The 20,116-nt window shown below is 45.2% G+C and overlaps 1 protein-coding gene across 1 annotated transcript; it reads left to right on the forward strand.

Moving 5' to 3' along the window:
* The first annotated feature begins 9,667 nt into the window (after positions 1-9,667).
* LOC133553699 (uncharacterized) lies at positions 9,668-10,825 on the forward strand. Its single transcript, XM_061902172.1, is given in 1 exon segment — positions 9,668-10,825. A coding segment is annotated over 1 exon segment (1,158 nt).
* The last annotated feature ends 9,291 nt before the right edge of the window (positions 10,826-20,116 follow it).

Here is a 20,116-nt window from a genome sequence, read left to right on the forward strand (position 1 = left end):
TATAGAACCTGTTCTAAGTTTTTACCTTAGCTTCCCGTGTGATCGGCATGCATCTCTTTTGATTGTTCCCTGTATTTTGTATGTGGTATGATTTTATGAGAAATAAATCATATATCACCTGCACACTTCGTCCAGAGTTTCCCGTCTGCATCCTGGGAGAACTATCCCCGCATAAAGATGCGACCCAATCATGACACAGACATGGATGTAGAAACATTGTCCTTTTGGGGCCATTTCTTTGCAAAGGGTATAGGACAGATGTCAGCAACCCAAAATGTTGAAAGAGCCAAATTAAACGAACAACTGATTTAAAAAATCTGCCTGGAGCCGCAAATAATTAAAAGCCTTATACAAGTGTTACATCAATGTCTTACCTTCATTATAAGTGTCTATATTAGCCCATTATCAAGATGACCATGTGCCGCAGCTGACTCAAATCTTTGTTGACAGAAATGTTGAAATCTAATATTTAATCTACACATTATTTGCAACATTTGAAAACATTAGTGAAACAGAGAATCGGTTCTACTCAGTGGCCTTGTGGCCCTGAGATCGGTAGGTCGTGAGTTCAGACCCAGGCCGAGTCATACCAAAGACTATAAAAATTGTACCCATTCCCTAAAATGATTCCCGAGCGCGGCTACCGCTGATGTTCCCCTCACCTCCCAGGGGGTGGAACAAGGGGATGAATCAAATGCAGAGGGTTATTTCACCACACCTAACATGTGTGTGACTATCAGTGGTACTTTAATTTACCAGAGCTTAATAAAGGTTAAATACATGTATTTAAACTGAAGTCAAATGGAAGTGAGGTGACTGGTGTTTTGCTAAATGTTTATATACAAAGTTACCCTGAAGGCTTAGCGCGTATTAGAAGTAGACAGGAACAGAAAGTATGACTGAGCTACGTTCAAGGACGACATTTATGGCGTTTAAGAAACAAATACTTGTTATACTGTCATACGTGGATGTTCTTGTTTCATCCACGCAAGAAACAAAAATACCTTTTCAATAGACAGTTAATGATTGCCGTTAAGAAAGAAATTTGATTGTTGTAAATTACACTGATCGGACAAAACGTGTGGGGAAATCGGGGGGATTGGACAAAATTGGAAGGCAGTGCATTTGCACAAATTGGCGCGATCGAGTCATCGCAAAATCCTGGACAGACTGACTGATATATGGTTTTCTGAGACAATGTACAAAAAACAGAAAGCTGAGTTCCTAAATATGATCAAATATGAACCATGGATTTTCTTAAGTGATCCAGTTTTCAATTGGACTTGTAGACCATCTCTGGAGCCATTGTGACATTGTGTTTGTCAGTTACCTTATTAGCCACTTAAATCACATGCTCACTAAAATGTAACATACCCCTCATTGAATATTAATCCTCATTCTATGTGCCAACCTTTTCAACAAACAGATTTTAGTGGAAGTGCGCTAAATTATGTCTATGTACTCTTTTATTGTGACAAAATGATAGATGTACAACACAACAAAATCAGTGATGGACTAAGACTTTAGCACAGTACTTAACATTATTTGAATACACTTAGTCTCATCATTGATGTTTTAAGAACCAAGATTGAGCCATTAATCCTTTGCTTTAATGAACAGACTCTGTTCTATTGTACCACAATGACAATAGTACAGTATTTTTTGTCATTTAGCAGTTAAAGCAGTGCCCCAGTCAATGCCTCTGTCAGCCTTCCCATGGTGCTTAATCGAGGGTAATTGGTCATAGATTATTCAATGCTTTGTTAAGTGAAAATTGAACTGCTTGAATCAAAATGTACTCTGTTATACTAAAGCTGGTGAATTTATTTTGACCCCAGTTGAATCCAACAGAGGACCAGCATGTGACCAGAGTCAAGAGACAGGGCGCCCTGCTACCTACACCTCTCGCAATGACTGTCAATTGTGGAACAGCAACTACTAGATTAGGAGGTTCTCAAGGGCTCATAAATCCTAAACCTCTTCCTTTTTTTAATCAAATCTAACTTTATTTATAGAGCAATATTTATACATAAAAGAAATGCAATGCAAAGTGCTTTACAGATTTTAAAACAATGTTCCTCATCATCACACTCACACAAATACCAAACACAAACACACACACATATTTCCATATATGAACTAATGACTGTATGTCTGAGTACACAGGAGCCAGGTGAGTAAAAACCATCACATCTGCACCAAGACGTCATCTGATCATGGCCGCCAGGACGTTGAAACAAAGCGCCCCCACGGTCGATAACCCCCGATTTAGATCAGTAAGACAATTTTTGGGAGAATCTACAAACCCTGTTTCCATATGAGTTGGGAAATTGTGTTGGATGTAAATATAAACGGAATACAATGATTTGCAAATCCTTTTCAACCCATATTTGAGTGAATGCACTACAAAGACAACATATTTGATGTTCAAACTCATAAACTTTATATTTTTGCGCAAATAATAATTAACTTAGAATTTCATGGTTGCAACACGTGCCAAAGTAGATGGGAAGGGGCATGTTCACCACTGTGTTACATCAGCTTTTCTTTTAACAACACAATAAACGTTTTGGAACTGAGGAAACTAATTGTTGAAGCTTTGAAAGTGGAATTCTTTCCCATTCTTGTTTTATGTAGAGCTTCAGTCGTTCAACAGTCCAGGGTCTCCGTTGTTGTATTTTACGCTTCATAATGCGCCACACATTTTCGATGGGAGACAGGTCTGGACTGCAGGCGGGCCAGGAAAGTACCCGCACAATTTTTTTACGAAGCCACGCTGTTGTAACACATGCTGAATGTGGCTAGGCATTGTCCTGCTGAAATAAGCATGGGCGTCGATGAAAAAGACAGTGCTTAGATGGCAGCATATGTTGCTCCAAAACCTGCGTGGACCTTTCATCATTAATGGTGCCTTCACAGATGTGTAAGTTACCCATGCCTTGGGCACTAATATACCCCCATACCATCACAGATGCTGGCTTTTGAACTTTGTCCCCATAACAATCCGAATGGGTTTTTTTTCCCTTTGTTCTGGAGGACACCACGTCCTCTGTTTCCAGATATAATTTGAATGTGGACTCGTCAGACCACAGATTACTTTTCCAGTTTACATCAGTCCATCTTAGATGAGCTCGGACCCAGCGAAGCCGGCGGCGTTTCATGGGTTGATAAATGGGTTTAGCTTTGCATAGTAGAGCTTTAAGTTGCACTTACAGATGTAGCGACCAACTGTAGTTCCCGACGGTGGTCTTATGAAGTGTTCCTGAGCCCATGTGGTGATATCCTTTACACACTGATGTCGGTTTTTGATGCAGTACCGCCTGAGGGACCAAAGGTCCGTAATATCATCGCTTACTTGCAGTGATTTCTCCGGATTCTCTCAACCTTTTGATTATTTTACGGACTGTATATGGTCAAATCCCTAAATTCCTTGCAATAGCTCGTTGAGAAATGTTGTTCTAAAACTGTTCGACAAGTTGCTTACGAAGTGGTCACCCTCGCCCCATCCTTGTTTGTGAATTACTTAGCATTTCATGGAAGTTGCTTTTATACCCAATCATGGCACCCAACTGTTCTCAATTAGCCTGCACACCTGTGGGATGTTCCATATAAGTGTTTGATGAGCATTCCTCAACTTTATCAGTATTTATTGCCTGCACACCTGTGGGATGTTCCATATAAGTGTTTGATGAGCATTCCTCAACTTTATCAGTATTTATTGTCACCTTTCCCAACTTCTTTGTCACGTGTTGCTGGCATCAAATTTTAAAGTTAATGATTATTTGCAAAAACAAAATGTTTATGAGTTTGAGCATCAAATATGTTGTCTTTGTAGCATATTCAACTGAATATGGGTTGAAAATGATTTGCAAATCATTGTATTCCGTTTATATTTACATCTAACACAATTTCCCAACTCATGAAAATGGGGTTTGTATGATAAATCAGTGCATATGACAGTTCAGGGTGGGTATTGCTTTAGGGAAAAAAACAATTCTTGGACCGCTATGTCCTAGCCTTAATGCACCTGTAGTGTCTCCCTGAAGGCAGCAGGTCGAACAGGTCAGAGCCGGAGTGGAAGCTGTCTTTGCTGATTGCGTTGGCTTTGCTTGGGTGGCGTAGATGCCCATTAGAGAGAAAAGAGGCAGTCAATGATCGCCTGAACTCCCTCTACAATTCTTTGCAGCCTCTCCTTGTCTGCCACACTAAAGCTGCCGTACCGTGCTGTGATGCAGTATGTCAGCAGGCTCTTAATGTAGGAATGGTAAAAGGTCACCAGAAGGTTGGAATTAAGGTTGTGCTTCCTGAAGGCTCTAAGGAAATGTAAACATTGCTGAGCCTTCTTGATGATGTTAGTGACATTCTCTGACCAGGAGATCTCAGTGAAGGTGAAGACGCCGGGGAATCGTTGAACCTCTCCCCATGTGCTTTATTAGGTCGAAGATTATCTCGCTGGTTTTCTTGGTGTTCAGAACGAGGTTGTTTCCTGAGCACCAGGCTGCTAGCTTCAGGACCTCATCACCCTTGGAGAGAAGTCGGACCACTATAGTGTCATTTTCAAACTTGACAATCATGTTGTTGTGGACTGGACTGCAGTCGTGAGTGTATAGGCAGAACAGTCAGGGCCTCAGCACAAAGCTCAGTGGGGAACGGTTAGTTAAAAAGTACTTAATCCAGGCACATGTAAGAGGGGAGACACAGAGGGTTTGTTTAGATTGGAACCATGATTAACTCACACATTAAAGCTGGATATGACAAGAAGCGTTGGATTAGCAAACACGAGTGCTCCAGCATTGGAGCCTGGGCACCTTCTTCATGACCGGCTTCTGTCTTCTCCTATTAGAGGACACCGACAGCTTAAATCAAGACACCCATTTGTCCCTGCTGCATTGGAATTGCTAAATGACTTTAACCAGTCAAACTGCAGTGTAGCAAACTGGGCAGACCACCAATGGAACATGGAATGGCGGGGAAACTCTTCAAGAGTCCATGATTACATCCCTGAGGCCGGAACATCACCACCCAGAGTATGCTTTCCCAGGCCTGCTTGGGTCAGGCATAATCCCCTTTGTACTGGTGTCTGTCTTTTCCACTCAACTATGTGCAAATGGGATATTTCTTCCTCTACGGCATGTGAGTGTGGTGCAGAGGAGCAGACTCCAGACCACAACAAAACATCTTGTCCCATATAACGCCATCCTAACGGGAATTGTGGTCTGGCAGCTGTGGACGAGAGCTTGATAAATTGGCTGTTAAACACTTGCCCATCTTTACAGTGGTTACACCTCTAATCAACATCTTAATCCAAACGAAGAAGAAGCAAACACGAGTTGGTAATGGCGATGATTCATTGAGACAGCGAGAGTAGAGAGGTGCTGAGTGGTTGAAATTTTTGGAACATATAAGGGAGGGTGCTCACTTGAATACTGAATTAATGCTGCTGTTTACTGCAACATGTATTAGTTTAGTTGTGATTAATGGATTTAGTTTAGTGCTATTGTTGCTAGAGGTTTTTTTCAGGTCTTAAACTCAGCCTCCTTCACCTACAGGACATTAGGTTGGGATCTGTTTTTCCCTCCCTTTTCACCCCATGCTTTACCTTTTTCACACCTTTTGTGAGGTGCGCCACGATTGTGGCGATCCATCAGTGTTCTTGTTCTGTCTGCCCTGTATGATGTGTGTCTGCTCTTAAACAAGGTTAGACTCAAAATGAAATTGTGCTGTACTTTTTAAGTGCAACGGCAATACATTTCCATTCCAAAATATGGAAAAGCAGCTTGAAGGAGATACCATAGAAGTCCACTTTACAAGGTAAATGCTGTACATTATTACATTACTGCATACAAATATATTACTTGTTTGTATTAAATAATAGTGTATTGTTTATCATACAAAGTTTCTTATTCAAAAAAAAAAAAAAAATTCATACAGTGTTTCTTATCTAAAGGCAGCGAGGTGGAACTGACAATAAGAAGGTCCTGGATTCGATTCTCGATCTCAAGGTCTTCCTGTGTGAAGTTTCCATGTTCTCTCCGTGACTGCATGGGTTCCCACGGGGTACTCTAGCTTCCTCCCACCTCCAAAGACATGCACCTGGGTATAGTTTATTAGCAACATTCAAATTTAACCTTGTGTGTGAATGTGAGTGTCAATGGTGTTTATCTGCGATGAGGTGGCGACCTGTCCAGGGTATACGCTGCCTTCAGCCCGAGTGCAGCTGGGTTAGGTTTCCAGCCCCCCACAACCCGAAAAGGCATGTTAAATGCGAAAATAGTGTTGTTTTGCTGGTCCAAGCACAGAAAACATATATTTTTCATGGGCAATATGAGTTGTAGCTAGAAGCTTCGTCGCAGGACCAATACAACTCGTAGGCTGTGGTATAACTGTTTCAGTGGTTTACCGTCAAGGCTAGCAAGGCCTTCTGTGCTGGTCTAACATAACCAAAAATCATGATCATAATTAAAGATAAAAGTATTTTTTAATTTACTTTCCCTAAATAACTAAAAGTATTCATATTCTCTTCATGTCAAATTATGCTCCTTCCAGTGCTGTTGTTTGGAGCAGGGGTGCTCACACTTTTTTGGCATGCAAGCTACTTATAAAATGATCAAGTCAAAATTATCTACCTACTACAAAAATGCAAAACATACATTTAATTTCTAAATATATTGAGGATTCCTTATATCTACAATGTATGTTTTATGGCACGTGCACAGTCAGCTGCTCTGTCATCACCACACACCATAGGACACGCCCATACATGCTCTGCTTCTGCTGTCACGCCCCAGCACAGCCGTGCACAATCATCACTCTACACACCTGCTGCTGATGACACCACTCCCCATAAAAGTCAGCGTGCCCTGAGCACCAACGCTGGAACGTAATATCTGATTGCAGTAAGCTTTCATCTCTGGCTCCTCACCTTTGTTTGCCCGCTCCTAGTGACCTTCAACACTTGTGCTCATTTGTTCCTGTTGCTTCTTTTGTTTTCCCCAGGATTCCCTTCGTCCCCTTAGAAGTGAGCTGTGCGCCTCACTTCTCCGGACCCCTCTGGAATGTGACTGCCTCCCTCGATCCTCGACCCCCCCACTTTGGACTCGGACCTCTTGACGCCCCTCTCAGCCCCACGGCCCCTGTACCACTGATTCTCCCACCTGCCTTGCCCAACTGGACTGGTCGCTTTCCCACTCAACATGCACTTACAACAACCACTTTTAAATATTCATTGTAACACTTCAACACTTCACATAGTCCTGCAAAAATACACAGTAGCATACACACTCCACCGCATCATCAAGCTCAAAATAAACTGTTGCGCTTTACTCCTCTTGCTGTGTCGTCTCCTTCCCCACCATACATAACAGTATGTTGATGTACGTGCATAACAGCATGAGCCAATATTGCACAACACAACACAATTAACCATGTATATGTTTGTCATTACCCAAGTTTACGCTGATGACTTGCACTGAATTGAATTAGCCAGGGATGCATAGTCCGGACAGTAGCTGCTAACAACCAGCCTCAAGCACACTTCCAAATGTTCATCAGTCATGGTGGAACGGTACTTGGACTTAATGATCTTCATGTGGGAAAAGGCTGACTCACATAAATACGTGGAGCCAAATAATGCAGTCAAGGAGGTAGCACATTTCCTGATGTTGGGGTGCTTTACCTCTGTGAGTAAGTTCCAGAGCTGTCCATGAGCTCTGGACTTCAGCTCAATGTCGGCTTGCAGTGTCAAAATCTCATCTTCCACTCCAGAGGAGTTCAGGTGAAACAGTGTTGCAATTTTTGATGCGAGTGAATCAACCTCAGCATCTTCCCGAAAAGGATAGCGCAATTATGTAGCGACTGGCTCGAGCAAAGAAAAGTCTTGAGAGCGTTTGTCAAACTCTGACGGACAATTGTCAATCTGCTCTGTATAGCGTGCACTGGCAAGTTGCACACAGGCCTTTCCTTGCATCTCGGAGCTCTGATGCCAGGTTCTGGAATTTTGCAGAATCATGGCGCTGCAGCTTTGAGTAGAGATGTTGCATCTTTTGTTTGAAAGCATTAACTGAGCTGATCATATTGATCACTGTTTTGTGTTTTCCTTGTAGCTCTAGATTAAGTTCATTCAACATGTTGGTCAGATCGGTTAAAAATGCCAAGTCGAACAGCCACTGACCGTCATTTAGTTGCGTGAATTCTGCATGTCCAGCTACATGGAAAAACTCCGTAATCTCTGGACAGAGCTCTCGAAATCTTTGCAGGAATTTCCCTCGACTAAGCCATCTTACGTCAGTGTGCAGCAAAAACTCAGAGTGGCCGCAGTTAGCCTTCTCCAGATGTGCACAAAATAACCGTCTTTGAAGAGATATGGCGTGAATAGATTAGGCGATCTTCGTTGTAACATCCATGATCTCCTTCATGTTGAGCATTTTAACGCACAACTCTTGTTGGTGGATTATGCAATGGTAATTTAGGAAGTCTCGGAAATCATCGTCCTGCCTGCACTTGGTATCACCTGGTGGTGACAGCCCTCGACAAGGAGACTACTCGCCCCGCTATGCAGCTGTTGCGAAACCCTCCACAGAGTGGCAAGTACCCCGCCCTCAAGAATCTCCTGCCACGAAGATTCACTCTGACTGACGCTGAGAGGGCGGGTTTAGGCGATGGCACTGCCGTGCATTTGAAAGAAAGTATGCTGTCGCTGCTGGGATCCAAAGACGGCGGGTTCATTTTCCCGCACCTTTTCTTGCGGCGGCTTCCACCTGCGGCCCGTGCAGCGCTAGCTAACTCCACTTCTCTGGCCTCCCGCGATTACCGGGGCTTGGCTGAAGAAGCTGACCGGGTGCTGGTGGCTTCCAGACGGTTTGCCGTGCAGAGCGCTACAGACGACGGAGGACGCCAACCCAGCGGTAGTGGCGGGAGTTACTACACGGAAAAGGCGCGAAACAGGCCAGTGCTTCTTCCATCAACGTTTTGGCACCAAAGCCCGACGGTGTGTCCCTCCTTGCTCCTTCACGGCCCCGGGAAACCCCAACGCCGGCGTTCAGTAGCGGCTGTGGGCACCGGCAAAACAGGCAAGTGGCTTTTCATCGCTGACTCATCGTCAAGGAGACGTTTCCTGGTGGACTCTGGTTCGCAAGTCAGCCTGCTACCTGCCATAGACGCGGACAAGGCGACAGATGGCTGCGGGCCGCTGCTGAGTGCCGCCAACGGCTCATCAATCGACACTTTCGACTCCAGGTTGGTGACTGTATGCTTCAATGGACGTAATTTCCAGTGGGATTTTATCATCGCCGCAATCGCGGTCTCCATTATTGGCGCAGATTTTCTGTGTGCAAATGACAATGGTTAGCAACTGATGTTGCTAACCGTCGAATGATTGATGCTGTGTCTTTTTCAACTTTTACATGTAAGGCATGGGGGACTTGGACCGTTGACACACGCTAATTATTCGGTATCTGGTGACGTTTTTCAGCGTTTGCTGGCGGATTTTCCGTCGTTAACCACTCCCGCTTTCTCCACCGCGGACACTAAACACAGCGGTGAAAATTTTATTCCCATGGTAGGCCCGCCAGTTTTTGCGCACGCGCGCCGTCTTGACGCGGTTAAATCGACCATTGCTAAAGAGGAGTTTGCAACTATGTAGCGTTTAGGCATCGTTAGGCGTTCTAACATGGTGCCTAAGTCAGGCGGTTCCTGGCGCCCTTGTGGGGATTTTCGCCGCCTTAACAACATCACGACGCACGACCGCTACCCTATCCCGCACATCTAGGACTTTTCGGCGCGCCTGGCTGGTACCGCCATTTTTTGGAAGGTAAACCTTGTTCGCGGTTATCACCAGGTTCCGGTGGGCGCAGAGGACTTGCCCAAGACCGCAGTAATAACCCCGTTTGGGCTTTTTGAGTTCCTACGTATGCCTTTTGCCCTGAAGGGGGCAGCACAGACCTTTCAAAGATTAATGGACTCAGTGTTGCGCGGGCTCAATTTTGTATTTGTTTATCTTGACGACATTTTGGTGGTGAGTCCTTCAGCTGAGAAGCACCAGTCACACCTAACACAGGTGTTGAAACGGCTTGACCAGCACAGCCTGATCGTAAATCCTTCTAAATGTCAGTTTGGGCTGTCGGAGATTGATTTTTTAGGTCACCGTATTTCGTCGCAGGGTGCGATTCCTTTGCCTTCGAAGGTGCAGGCGGTGGCGGATTTTCCTCGTCCCTCCACCGTCAAAGCTCTACAGGAGTTTTTGGACATGATTAATTTTTATAATCGGTTCCTTCCATGCGCCGCCCACCTCCTGCAGCCTTTTTATGGTGCCCTACGTAACAAAAAGGCTAGTGATTCCCTCGAATGGACTCCTCAGCGGGTCCAAGCTTTTCAGAGGGCTAAATCCGCGCTCGTAGAGGCTACTCTTCTCACCCACCCTGTTTCCAGGGTGCCCGTGGCTTTAATGACGGATGCGTCTGATGTCGCCATGGGTGCTGTGGTTGAGCAGCGGGTGGCGAATGTGTGGCAGCCCCTTGCGTTCTTCAGTTGTAATCTGCGGGATAACGAGCGGAAGTACAGTGTATTTGACAGTAAATTGTTAGCACTGTACCTCGCAACACGCCATTTTCATTTTCTGTTGGAGGGTCGATCCTTCACGGCTTTTGTTGACCACAAACCCCTGACGTTTGCCATGTCAAAGGTCACAGAGCCTTGGTCAGCCCGTCAACAGCGTCACTTGTCGTCCATCTCTGAGTTCACTACGGACATTCACATGTGGCCGGTAAAGCCAACCCTGTGGCTGACTGTCTCTCACGTGTACTCGTGTGCCCCGTGCAGCTCGGTTTAGATCTTTCGGGAATGGCCGCTGACCAGCCCGACGACCCCAACATCCGCGCACTCCAAGCTGAGGGTACGGCGTTTGTGCTCAAGGAGGTGATGGTGCAGGAGCGCCTTCCTCTGCGATGTGTCCACTGGCCGCCCTCGGCCTCTCGTCCCGGTAGGCTGGCGCCGCCGGGTTTTTGACTCAATACACTCCCTGTCGCACCCTGGCGTTTGGGCTTCTGTCAAGTTGGTTGGTGCCAAATTTGTTTGGGCTGGCCTTAGGAAGGATGTTAGGCACTGGGCAGCCCCATGCGTGGCATGTCAGCACGCCAAGGTCCATCGGCACACTAAAGCGGCCCTCGAACCATTTACGATTCCGGTCAGGCGATTTGACCACGTGCATGTGGACTTAGTTGGCCCCCTCCCTCCGTCGCAGGGTTATACACACTTGCTAACGATGGTGGATCGTACTACCAGATGGCCAGAGGCGGTTCCTCTTTCCTCCACTGTCTCTGTGGACGTTGCCCGTGCGTTTCTGTCGACCTGGGTTGCGCGTTTTGGCAAGCCATCCGATATCACCTCGGACAGGGGATCCCAATTCGTGTCGGAGCTTTGGTCAGCGTTGGCGCAGTCATTGGGTGTGCAGGTGCACCGTACGACAGCCTACCATCCCCAAGCTAACGGGGATGGTAGGCTGGCGTTCGGGGTTCTGTCAAGTTGGTTGGTGCCAAGTTTGTTTAGGCTGGCCTTAGGAAGGATGTTAGGCACTGGGCAGCCCCATGCGTGGCATGTCAGCATGTCCATCGGCACACTAAAGCGGCCCTCGAAACATTTACGATTCCGGTCAGGCGATTTGACCATGTGCATGTGGACTTAGTTGGCCCCCTCCCTCCGTCGCAGGGTTATACACACTTGCTAACGATGGTGGATCGTACTACCAGATGGCCAGAGGCGGTTCCTCTTTCCTCCACTGTCTCTGTGGACGTTGCCCGTGCGTTTCTGTCGACCTGGGTTGCGCGTTTTGGCAAGCCATCCGATATCACCTCGGACAGGGGATCCCAATTCGTGTCGGAGCTTTGGTCAGCGTTGGCGCAGTCATTGGGTGTGCAGGTGCACCGTACGACAGCCTACCATCCCCGAGCTAACGGGGATGGTAGGCTGGCGTTCGGGGTTCTGTCAAGTTGGTTGGTGCCAAGTTTGTTTAGGCTGGCCTTAGGAAGGATGTTAGGCACTGGGCAGCCCCATGCGTGGCATGTCAGCATGTCCATCGGCACACTAAAGCGGCCCTCGAAACATTTACGATTCCGGTCAGGCGATTTGACCATGTGCATGTGGACTTAGTTGGCCCCCTCCCTCCGTCGCAGGGTTATACACACTGGCTAACGATGGTGGATCGTACTACCAGATGGCCAGAGGCGGTTCCTCTTTCCTCCACTGCCTCTGTGGACGTTGCCCGTGCGTTTCTATCGACCTGGGTTGCGCGTTTTGGCAAGCCATCCGATATCACCTCAGACAGGGGATCCCAATTCGTGTCGGAGCTTTGGTCAGCGTTGGCGCAGTCATTGGGTGTGCAGGTGCACCGTACGACAGCCTACCATCCCCGAGCTAACGGGTTAGGTGAACGTTTTCACCGGTCGCTTAAGGCGGCTCTGCGTGCAGCGCTCGTGGATAGCAATTGGGTTTACGTTTGCCTTGGGTTATGCTCGGGTTGCACTCGGCCCCAAAAGAGGATCTCGCTGCGGCCCCCGCTGAATTGGTGTTTGGTCAACCACTCCGCGTTCCGGGTGAATATTTACCTGAGAGTGGTGCCCCCCGATCGTTTCCCTTTTGGCCGAGGGAGTCCTTGGCTCCTGGCCCGGTCCACCACTATTTCCCAAGATAATTTGTGCCATCAGAGCTTAAAAATTCCCGTTTTGTTTTTGTCCGTCACGACGCCCACCATTCGCCCCTCCAACCCCCTTACGATGGCCCATTTAGGGTTCTAGAACGCAATCCTAAGGTTTTTGTGCTGTATATGGGCGGGCGTAGGGAATGCGTTTCTTTGGACAGGATTAAACAAGCGCATTGTGTCGCAGGTGATGAAGTGCTGCCAGGCCAAGTCACCCGCCGAGGTCGCCCTCCGAAATCTATTAGGGTTGAATGTCCTTCGCCTCCACAGGGCCGTGATATTGTTTTTTTCCCCACAGGGTACACCCGCTCCACCACGGGATGGACATTTTACTTGTTGCGGCAGGCGAGTGAGGCCCCCTGTTATGTAGTCCCCATAACTTGCTGTCTGGGTATTCGGGGGGGAGGGGGGGACCATGCTCACACTCAGAGAAGGGGTGTGGTTTTGCGTTTTGGGAGAACACATAAAAAGTGCGTGTTGTGTTGTTGCTATTCTCATGTTGGCAGTCTACAATAAAGACCTTGAAGAGACGACATTCTGTTTCTTGCATTTGCCACACCAGATAATAACCCGTTTTGTACAATGCACGGTAGTGCGTAAATGTGTTTCTGTATAGTATTTCTCCAGCAGTGGTCATGTGGTGACATAAATTATGGTATTTTGGTAGGCTTCACGGTGGCAGAGGGGTTAGTGCGTCTGCCTCACAATACGAAGGTCCTGCAGTCCTGGGTTCAAATCCAGGCTCGGGATCTTTCTGTGTGGAGTTTGCATGTTCTCCCCGTGAATGCGTGGGTTCCCTCCGGGTACTCCGGCTTCCTCCCACTTCCAAAGACATGCACCTGGGGATAGGTTGATTGGCAACACTAAATTGGCCCTAGTGTGTGAATGTGAGCGTGAATGTTGTCTGTCTATCTGTGTTGGCCCTGCGATGAGGTGGCGACTTGTCCAGGGTGTACCCCGCCTTCCGCCCGATTGTAGCTGAGATAGGCGCCAGCGCCCCCCGTGACCCCAAAAGGGAATAAGCGGTAGAAAATGGATGGATGGATGGATGGTAGGTAATCGTTGAAGACGGATATCGCTAAAGGCGTAGGTGGGAAACGCACGGCCCGCCGCTGCACTGTATAGCACTTCATTTTCCACTCGCTGCAGTGAGAGGAAGGCAAATTACCTCTGAGTTCAGGCTTCTCATAAATGTTTTCCTTAAACGTGACTATGAGGAGAAAGTCTAGTGTTATATTTTCTGCTGCTTCTTATTTCAAGATGGTTTTAAAAGTAATTTCACGGTTACAGGGTTCTGCTACCTGTTGTTTTGAGCTGCATGCATAATTTCTAAATCATTACAGTATGAGACGGCACAATTGTAGAGAGTGTGTTTCGATGGCTGACAGAAAAGAACATACAATCACCCCAAAAAATATCTTTGTTTCCCCTTTCACAGAATTTAAAACACAAAACTTACTTGTTACATCATGCCGTTGCTGAAGCAATAATGTAATTGACTTCATTTGGAAGCTAATTGCAAGACGATATACAGTCTGTAATTACCCCACTTGATTTTAATCCCATTTGGAGCAAATGCATTGAGGGTAGGTGTAGTTCATACGCCTTATTGTATTTTAAGACTATTCAATTTATCACACCCTACTTCCCCTGCACCACACTCTGTCGAACACTCTGCTTCTACTCTGCTAAATTACAACGTGCAGTGTAATGAGAGTGCTTCTTATGGGCTAGCCAACGAAGGAATTATTAATGCCTCTGCAGTTTCACGCAGCATTTTGGAGTGTGAGAGTAGCACTTTGTAACTCATTATTTACCCTGGCAAGTACTGCTTTAGAACTTTATCAGGTTTTCATTCAAAATGAATGTTGCTATGTTTCTGCAGACTCTTTATAAAGATAGCTAAAACATTAATAATTTCAACTTAGTTTTATGAGTAATAATCTTTCCTGTGGGCACCTTGTTGTGTTGCCTCACAGTGCAGAGTGATACATGTGTAGCCTGTATGTTACTTTAGTAAAGCACTGTACAAGTACTAAGTAAACATTGAATTATATAACTGGGCTAGATCAGAAGAAACAAAATTCAGCTCTCGGAATGGAGAGTAATGAAGACTGAACACAGGATTTAAGTTTAAATGGTACCAAATTATATTAAAGAATTATAGGAAAAATAAACAACAACAAACAGACATGTAAATTCGAATGGCCATTCACATTTTCAACATAAGTTACAGAACGTTCAATATTTACAATGTGATACAGTACTTGATTCAGTCCTTGTTTTTAACAAAGATGATATAAGCGCAACACAACATAGTTCATTAAACGACCTCGCAAAGTCCACGTTGTGGTGGCAGTGTCCGGAGGGGTTTTAGTGAAGGTAACGGGGTAAATGTGAAGGTTCAGGAGGACAGAAATGAACACGTTGCGTTATGGAAAACAAAGGGAAAAAACAGAGCTGCTGCTGAGGAGCCTTCTACCCGCCCGGGGCTCAGTTGGGTGGATTCAGTTCGGTTGGTTCGGTTCCAGGCATAAAGCTTCAGACTCTAGTTCAGGCTTTAGCTCGCCATCCAACCTAGCCTGTACAACAAGGGCAGGACCAGTCAATTTTCCAGTGCGCACACACAAAATACATTCAGATACTAAATACTTAATAATACTACTGTATTCAAATAGCAAGTATATTTCTTAATATTGTACAATAAATTAATGAATCCAAATAGAATAAATAATATAATAATTGTTATATCAAAATAGAAATTCTCTAATATTATCAAAATGTACCCATTGCATCCACAAATAAGGTGCATAGCAGACTGTGGTTGACTGGACTGCATCATAAAATGAATTGGATGCATAGCAGTGAAAACCATCAAACAAATAACACAACCCAGAAACAAATCAGACAATTGTTGACAGTGCTAACGTACCATTCAGTTAACTTAATTCAGAGAAACAGGCATATAAGTAGATGCTAACAGCTCCATTCAAATTGAATGTAGCGGCTAAGCTACAAAGATGCAACTCACCAATTACGCAGATAAATCACACTTAAACACTCTCGCACGACGACCCGCAGCTCCAGTAGTTGGCTCCTGCAGCAACGTCGCCCAGCGTGTCCCTCTCGCTCTTCCTGGAAACAGCCTACTACCGGGTTTTATGCTTCCCGCAATAGGTCACGTGACCGCGTGACGTAATGAGCCACGAGGTCATGTGACCGCGTGACGTAATGACGCACGTAAGGACAGCTAAGACAACGAAAATAAATAGGATATTTAATTGGGATTTGAAAGGTTATTTAAATAGAAAGGATATTTAAGTAAAATTATATTTAAATAGAAAGATATTTAATTAGAAAGAATATTCAATGGGGTTTTGAAAGGATATTTAAATAAGGATATTTAAATGTGTTTTGTCACCCAGGTTACACATGTGTAAATGGAAAATAGTCAACATTTATTTCTTCACTATACCTGGAATGATACCCAAAGGGCTTTACACATTCACACACTGATGGCGGAAGCTGCCATGCAAGTAGCCAACCCTGACCCATCAGGAGCAAAAATAAAGTATCTTGCACAAGGACCATTACTATGTACGATGGTAGAAGCTGGAATTGAACCGGGAACTCTCGAATTGCTGGTATGGCCGCTCTACCATCTGCGCCACACCGCCCCACATCTTCTACACTCTTAGATATCAGGTGAGGCAACCTAGTTGACTTCACTGCAATATTTGAACGGAATGATAATTTGGGCCTGATCAGAATGATTTTGGGTTTGTTGGAGCCTTGAGGGCGCAACATTATATACAGGACTGTCTCAAAAAATTAGAATATTGTGATAAAGTCCTTTATTTTCCGTAATGCAACTAAAACATGAAAATGCCATACATTCTGTATTCATTACACATGAACTGAACTATTGCAAGCCTTTTATTATTTTAATATTGCTGATTATGGCATAGAGCTTAAGAAAACTCAAACATCCTATCTCAAAAAAATTGAATATTTCCTCAGACCAAGTAAAAAAAAAAGATTTGTAACAGCAAAACAAAATCTAACATTTGAAAATGTCAATTAATGCACTCAGTACTTGGTTGGGAATCATTTTGCATAGATTACTGCATCAATGCGGCGTGGTATGGAGGCAATCGGCCTGTGGCATTGCTGAGGAGTTATGGATGCCCAGGACGCTTCAATAGCGGGCTTCAGCTCATTTGCATTATTGGGTCTGGTGTCTTTCAGCTTTTTCTTCACAATACCCCACAAATTCTCTATTGGGTTTAGGTCAGGAGAGTTTGCAGGCCAATCGGGGACAGTAATCCCATGGTCAGTACACCAGTTACTGCTGGTTTTGGCACTGTGAGCAGGTGCCAGATCATGCTGGAAAATTTAATCATCTCCATTATCATAAACGCAACATAAAAATTACCCAGAATCCCATGCATCCATGACTCTTCCAGGCTATATTTTACAGCCCGCTAAAACCAAACCCGCCTCCCCCTCCGTGCGTCGGTTGAGGTGGCGGGGTTGGGGGTGCGGGGGTGTATAATATAGCCTGGAAGAGTTATGGTTGCATGGGATTCTGGGTAATTGTTATGTTGCGTTTATGTTGTGTTACTGTGAGGATGTTCTCCCGAAATGTGTCATTCTTATTTGGTGTTGGTTCACAGTGTGGCACATATTAGTGAGAGTGTTAAAGTTGTTTATATCACAACCTTCAGTGTAACCTGTATGGATGTTGACTATATGCCTTGCAATCTCGTACGTGTGACGATAGAAGCAGCGAGATGCATTTGTCCGGCCGGCACGCAGATAGCATGGTGTAAAGGCGCGCGATGTCATGTTGTGGAGGACGTTAAAAGTAAAGCCATCATGGCAGGCCCTCAATATTGTAGTCCGAGTGAAAATTGGAGAATGTTAACCCTGGGTGATTTCCGGGAGAGGGACCCAGATCCAGAAACCCCCCGAAACAATCGGGGGGTCGGCGATTATGCAGCTGAGCCATATGCAGCTGAGCCACATCAGAGAGGCCAAAAAGCCGCATGCGGCTCCGGAGCCGCGGGTTGCCGACCCCTGACCTAGTGCTTGTCAAGGGTATCACCGTTTCCAAAGTTATGATACTCCCGTATACTAAAGTAATGTGCGATCATTACCTTATAAAATTCGGAGTTTATCACTCATGTTCGGCAAGCTAATAATAATAATAACTGCGATAGCAGCCGCAACATTAACGCTGCCACAACGACGACTCTTGCTGGCTGTGAAGGGGCGTGGTCGACGGGTCCCCTGCGGGCGGGGCATGCGCAGGAGCCGGCTGTGAAGCAACGACAGGTGAGGAGATTTCTCAGCTGGAATGAGTTGTCTAATCACCTGTCTCTTTATCAGGAGCGCTGGAGACCATGAGGGGGGCGGAAAAAGACATCAAGGGAGAGACACGGAGTGACACAGAGAGACACAAAAACGGCACGGAGGACTGCAGGAAAGGAAGTGGCAAAATACTGCTGAAAAGCATTTAAAGTTGTGTTGTAAATGAGGTGTGCTGAAAAGAAGAAAGAAAAAGAAAAACTGTCAAATCAATTGTGGTGGTATCGGGTTGTCCGGAAGAACCCAATCAGCAGGACCTTCACACTGGCCTACTGCCCTCGGTAATGGCACCACTCCCAAAGTATGTGGGCTCTATTGATAACCTCACTAACAATTTTAACTACGCCCTGCGCAAAACCATTGATAGTATAGCACTGCTGAAGTTAAAAAAGGCTCCAAAAAAGTGCACCCCATGGTTCACAGAAGAAACCTGAGCTCATAAATTATCACGTAGAAAGCTGGAACGCAAATGGCGCACGACTAAACTTGAGGTTTACCATCAAGCATGGAGTGATAGTTTAATCATTTATACGGGTTGCGTAATCCACTAGGACTAAAATCCACTAAATCCCATGCCTCAATTTCTAACAATGACTCAAATTCCAGGTCAGCTGCTTACTTCCATTCCTTTGCATCAGGGGCCATCTATGCCTCTTTCAGTGAGGTTGGTTCTAAAACATGACAAATATTTGCACAATTGTCAACAGTTACTCCACCCATCCATCCATTTTCTACTACTTGTCCCTTTTTAGGGACGCGAGGGGTGCTTGAGCCTATCTCAGCTGCACTCGGGCGGAAGGCGGTATACACCCTGGACAAGTTCAACAGTTACTAAATCAGAAAAATCGTCATAATCATATGTCTTAGGAGGTTTTCTGTGTCAGCCATCTCCTTAAGCAGCTTCTCAATGACAGTAATCTTGTCAGTTGGCTCATTTTTGTTCATGTTGGCTTCATTATCTAAAGAAGATCATTTTTATTACTTGTTTATGTCAGGTTTGGACAAAGGATTGAACTCAGATGCAGAGTGGGGATACTTTGCTAGGCATTTATTTTGACAGATCTTTCACCTCCAGAGTCAAAGTAATACAATATCTACAATAATAAAAACTGTCGGTGAAAAAGGTTCCAAAAAAAGGGAACAACCGAGAATCATTCCTAAAAGGAGGAAAACAGAAAAATCAAAGACAAACTATAATTTGCGCCGTTTCTGCTATACAACTTATTAACTCAAAACGCTCCAACAGGAAGAAGGAAACAATGACCATGAACATTTCAACACTTACTCTTAATCTAATAATGGTTAACAAAATATCACTCAAAAAATTTGAGGACAGAATGAATCGTAGAAACAAATAACAACTCACCACTTCATTGAAAAAACTAAATAGCAAAATTCACTCCACTGAGGAGGAGGAAATTCAAACTCAAAATAGAAACGAGGGAATTCAGGATCCAGGAATATAAACGTGGGACGAGGAGAGGCATGGACATGGACGCAAGACAGGCACGAAAACCCGAGACAATCTGGTAAAGAACAAGGGGAGGCGTGGGCTTATACGACACATGAGGGTAATGGGAAACAGGTGGAAAAAATCAGGGGTCAGGGATTACTCAGACTGATGACAAATTGAAAACAATGTCTCGAAGAATGTCTCTATTTGTCTTCATTTCACAAATAATATTCTGCACGATTTGCATAGCCCGCAAAACAAAGGTTTTTTTGCCTTGACGTCCAGTTTTCTCCTTTCTGTGTCTGGAACAAGTCCATAAGCTACACAGCCAAATACTCTCACATGACTCACATCTGACTTTTTTCCGTTCCAGCTCTCATAGGGCGTACTTTTCTTCAGTACAGATGTAGGCAGCCTGATCTGTATATGAGCAGCTGTTAGATGCTGCTCCCACTCAGTATGTCTTTCGGCAAATTGGCTTGTGCTAACATACTCCTGACTGCTTAAACCAATTTTCTATTTTCTAATGCTCTATTTTCGTCTTTCTGCTACACCATTTTACTGAGGTGCATGTGGGACAGACATTTCATGATGGATTTAACTGT

This window comes from Nerophis ophidion, linkage group LG05 (genome assembly GCF_033978795.1).
Source record: "Nerophis ophidion isolate RoL-2023_Sa linkage group LG05, RoL_Noph_v1.0, whole genome shotgun sequence".
NCBI classification, from domain to species: Eukaryota; Metazoa; Chordata; class Actinopteri; order Syngnathiformes; family Syngnathidae; genus Nerophis; species Nerophis ophidion.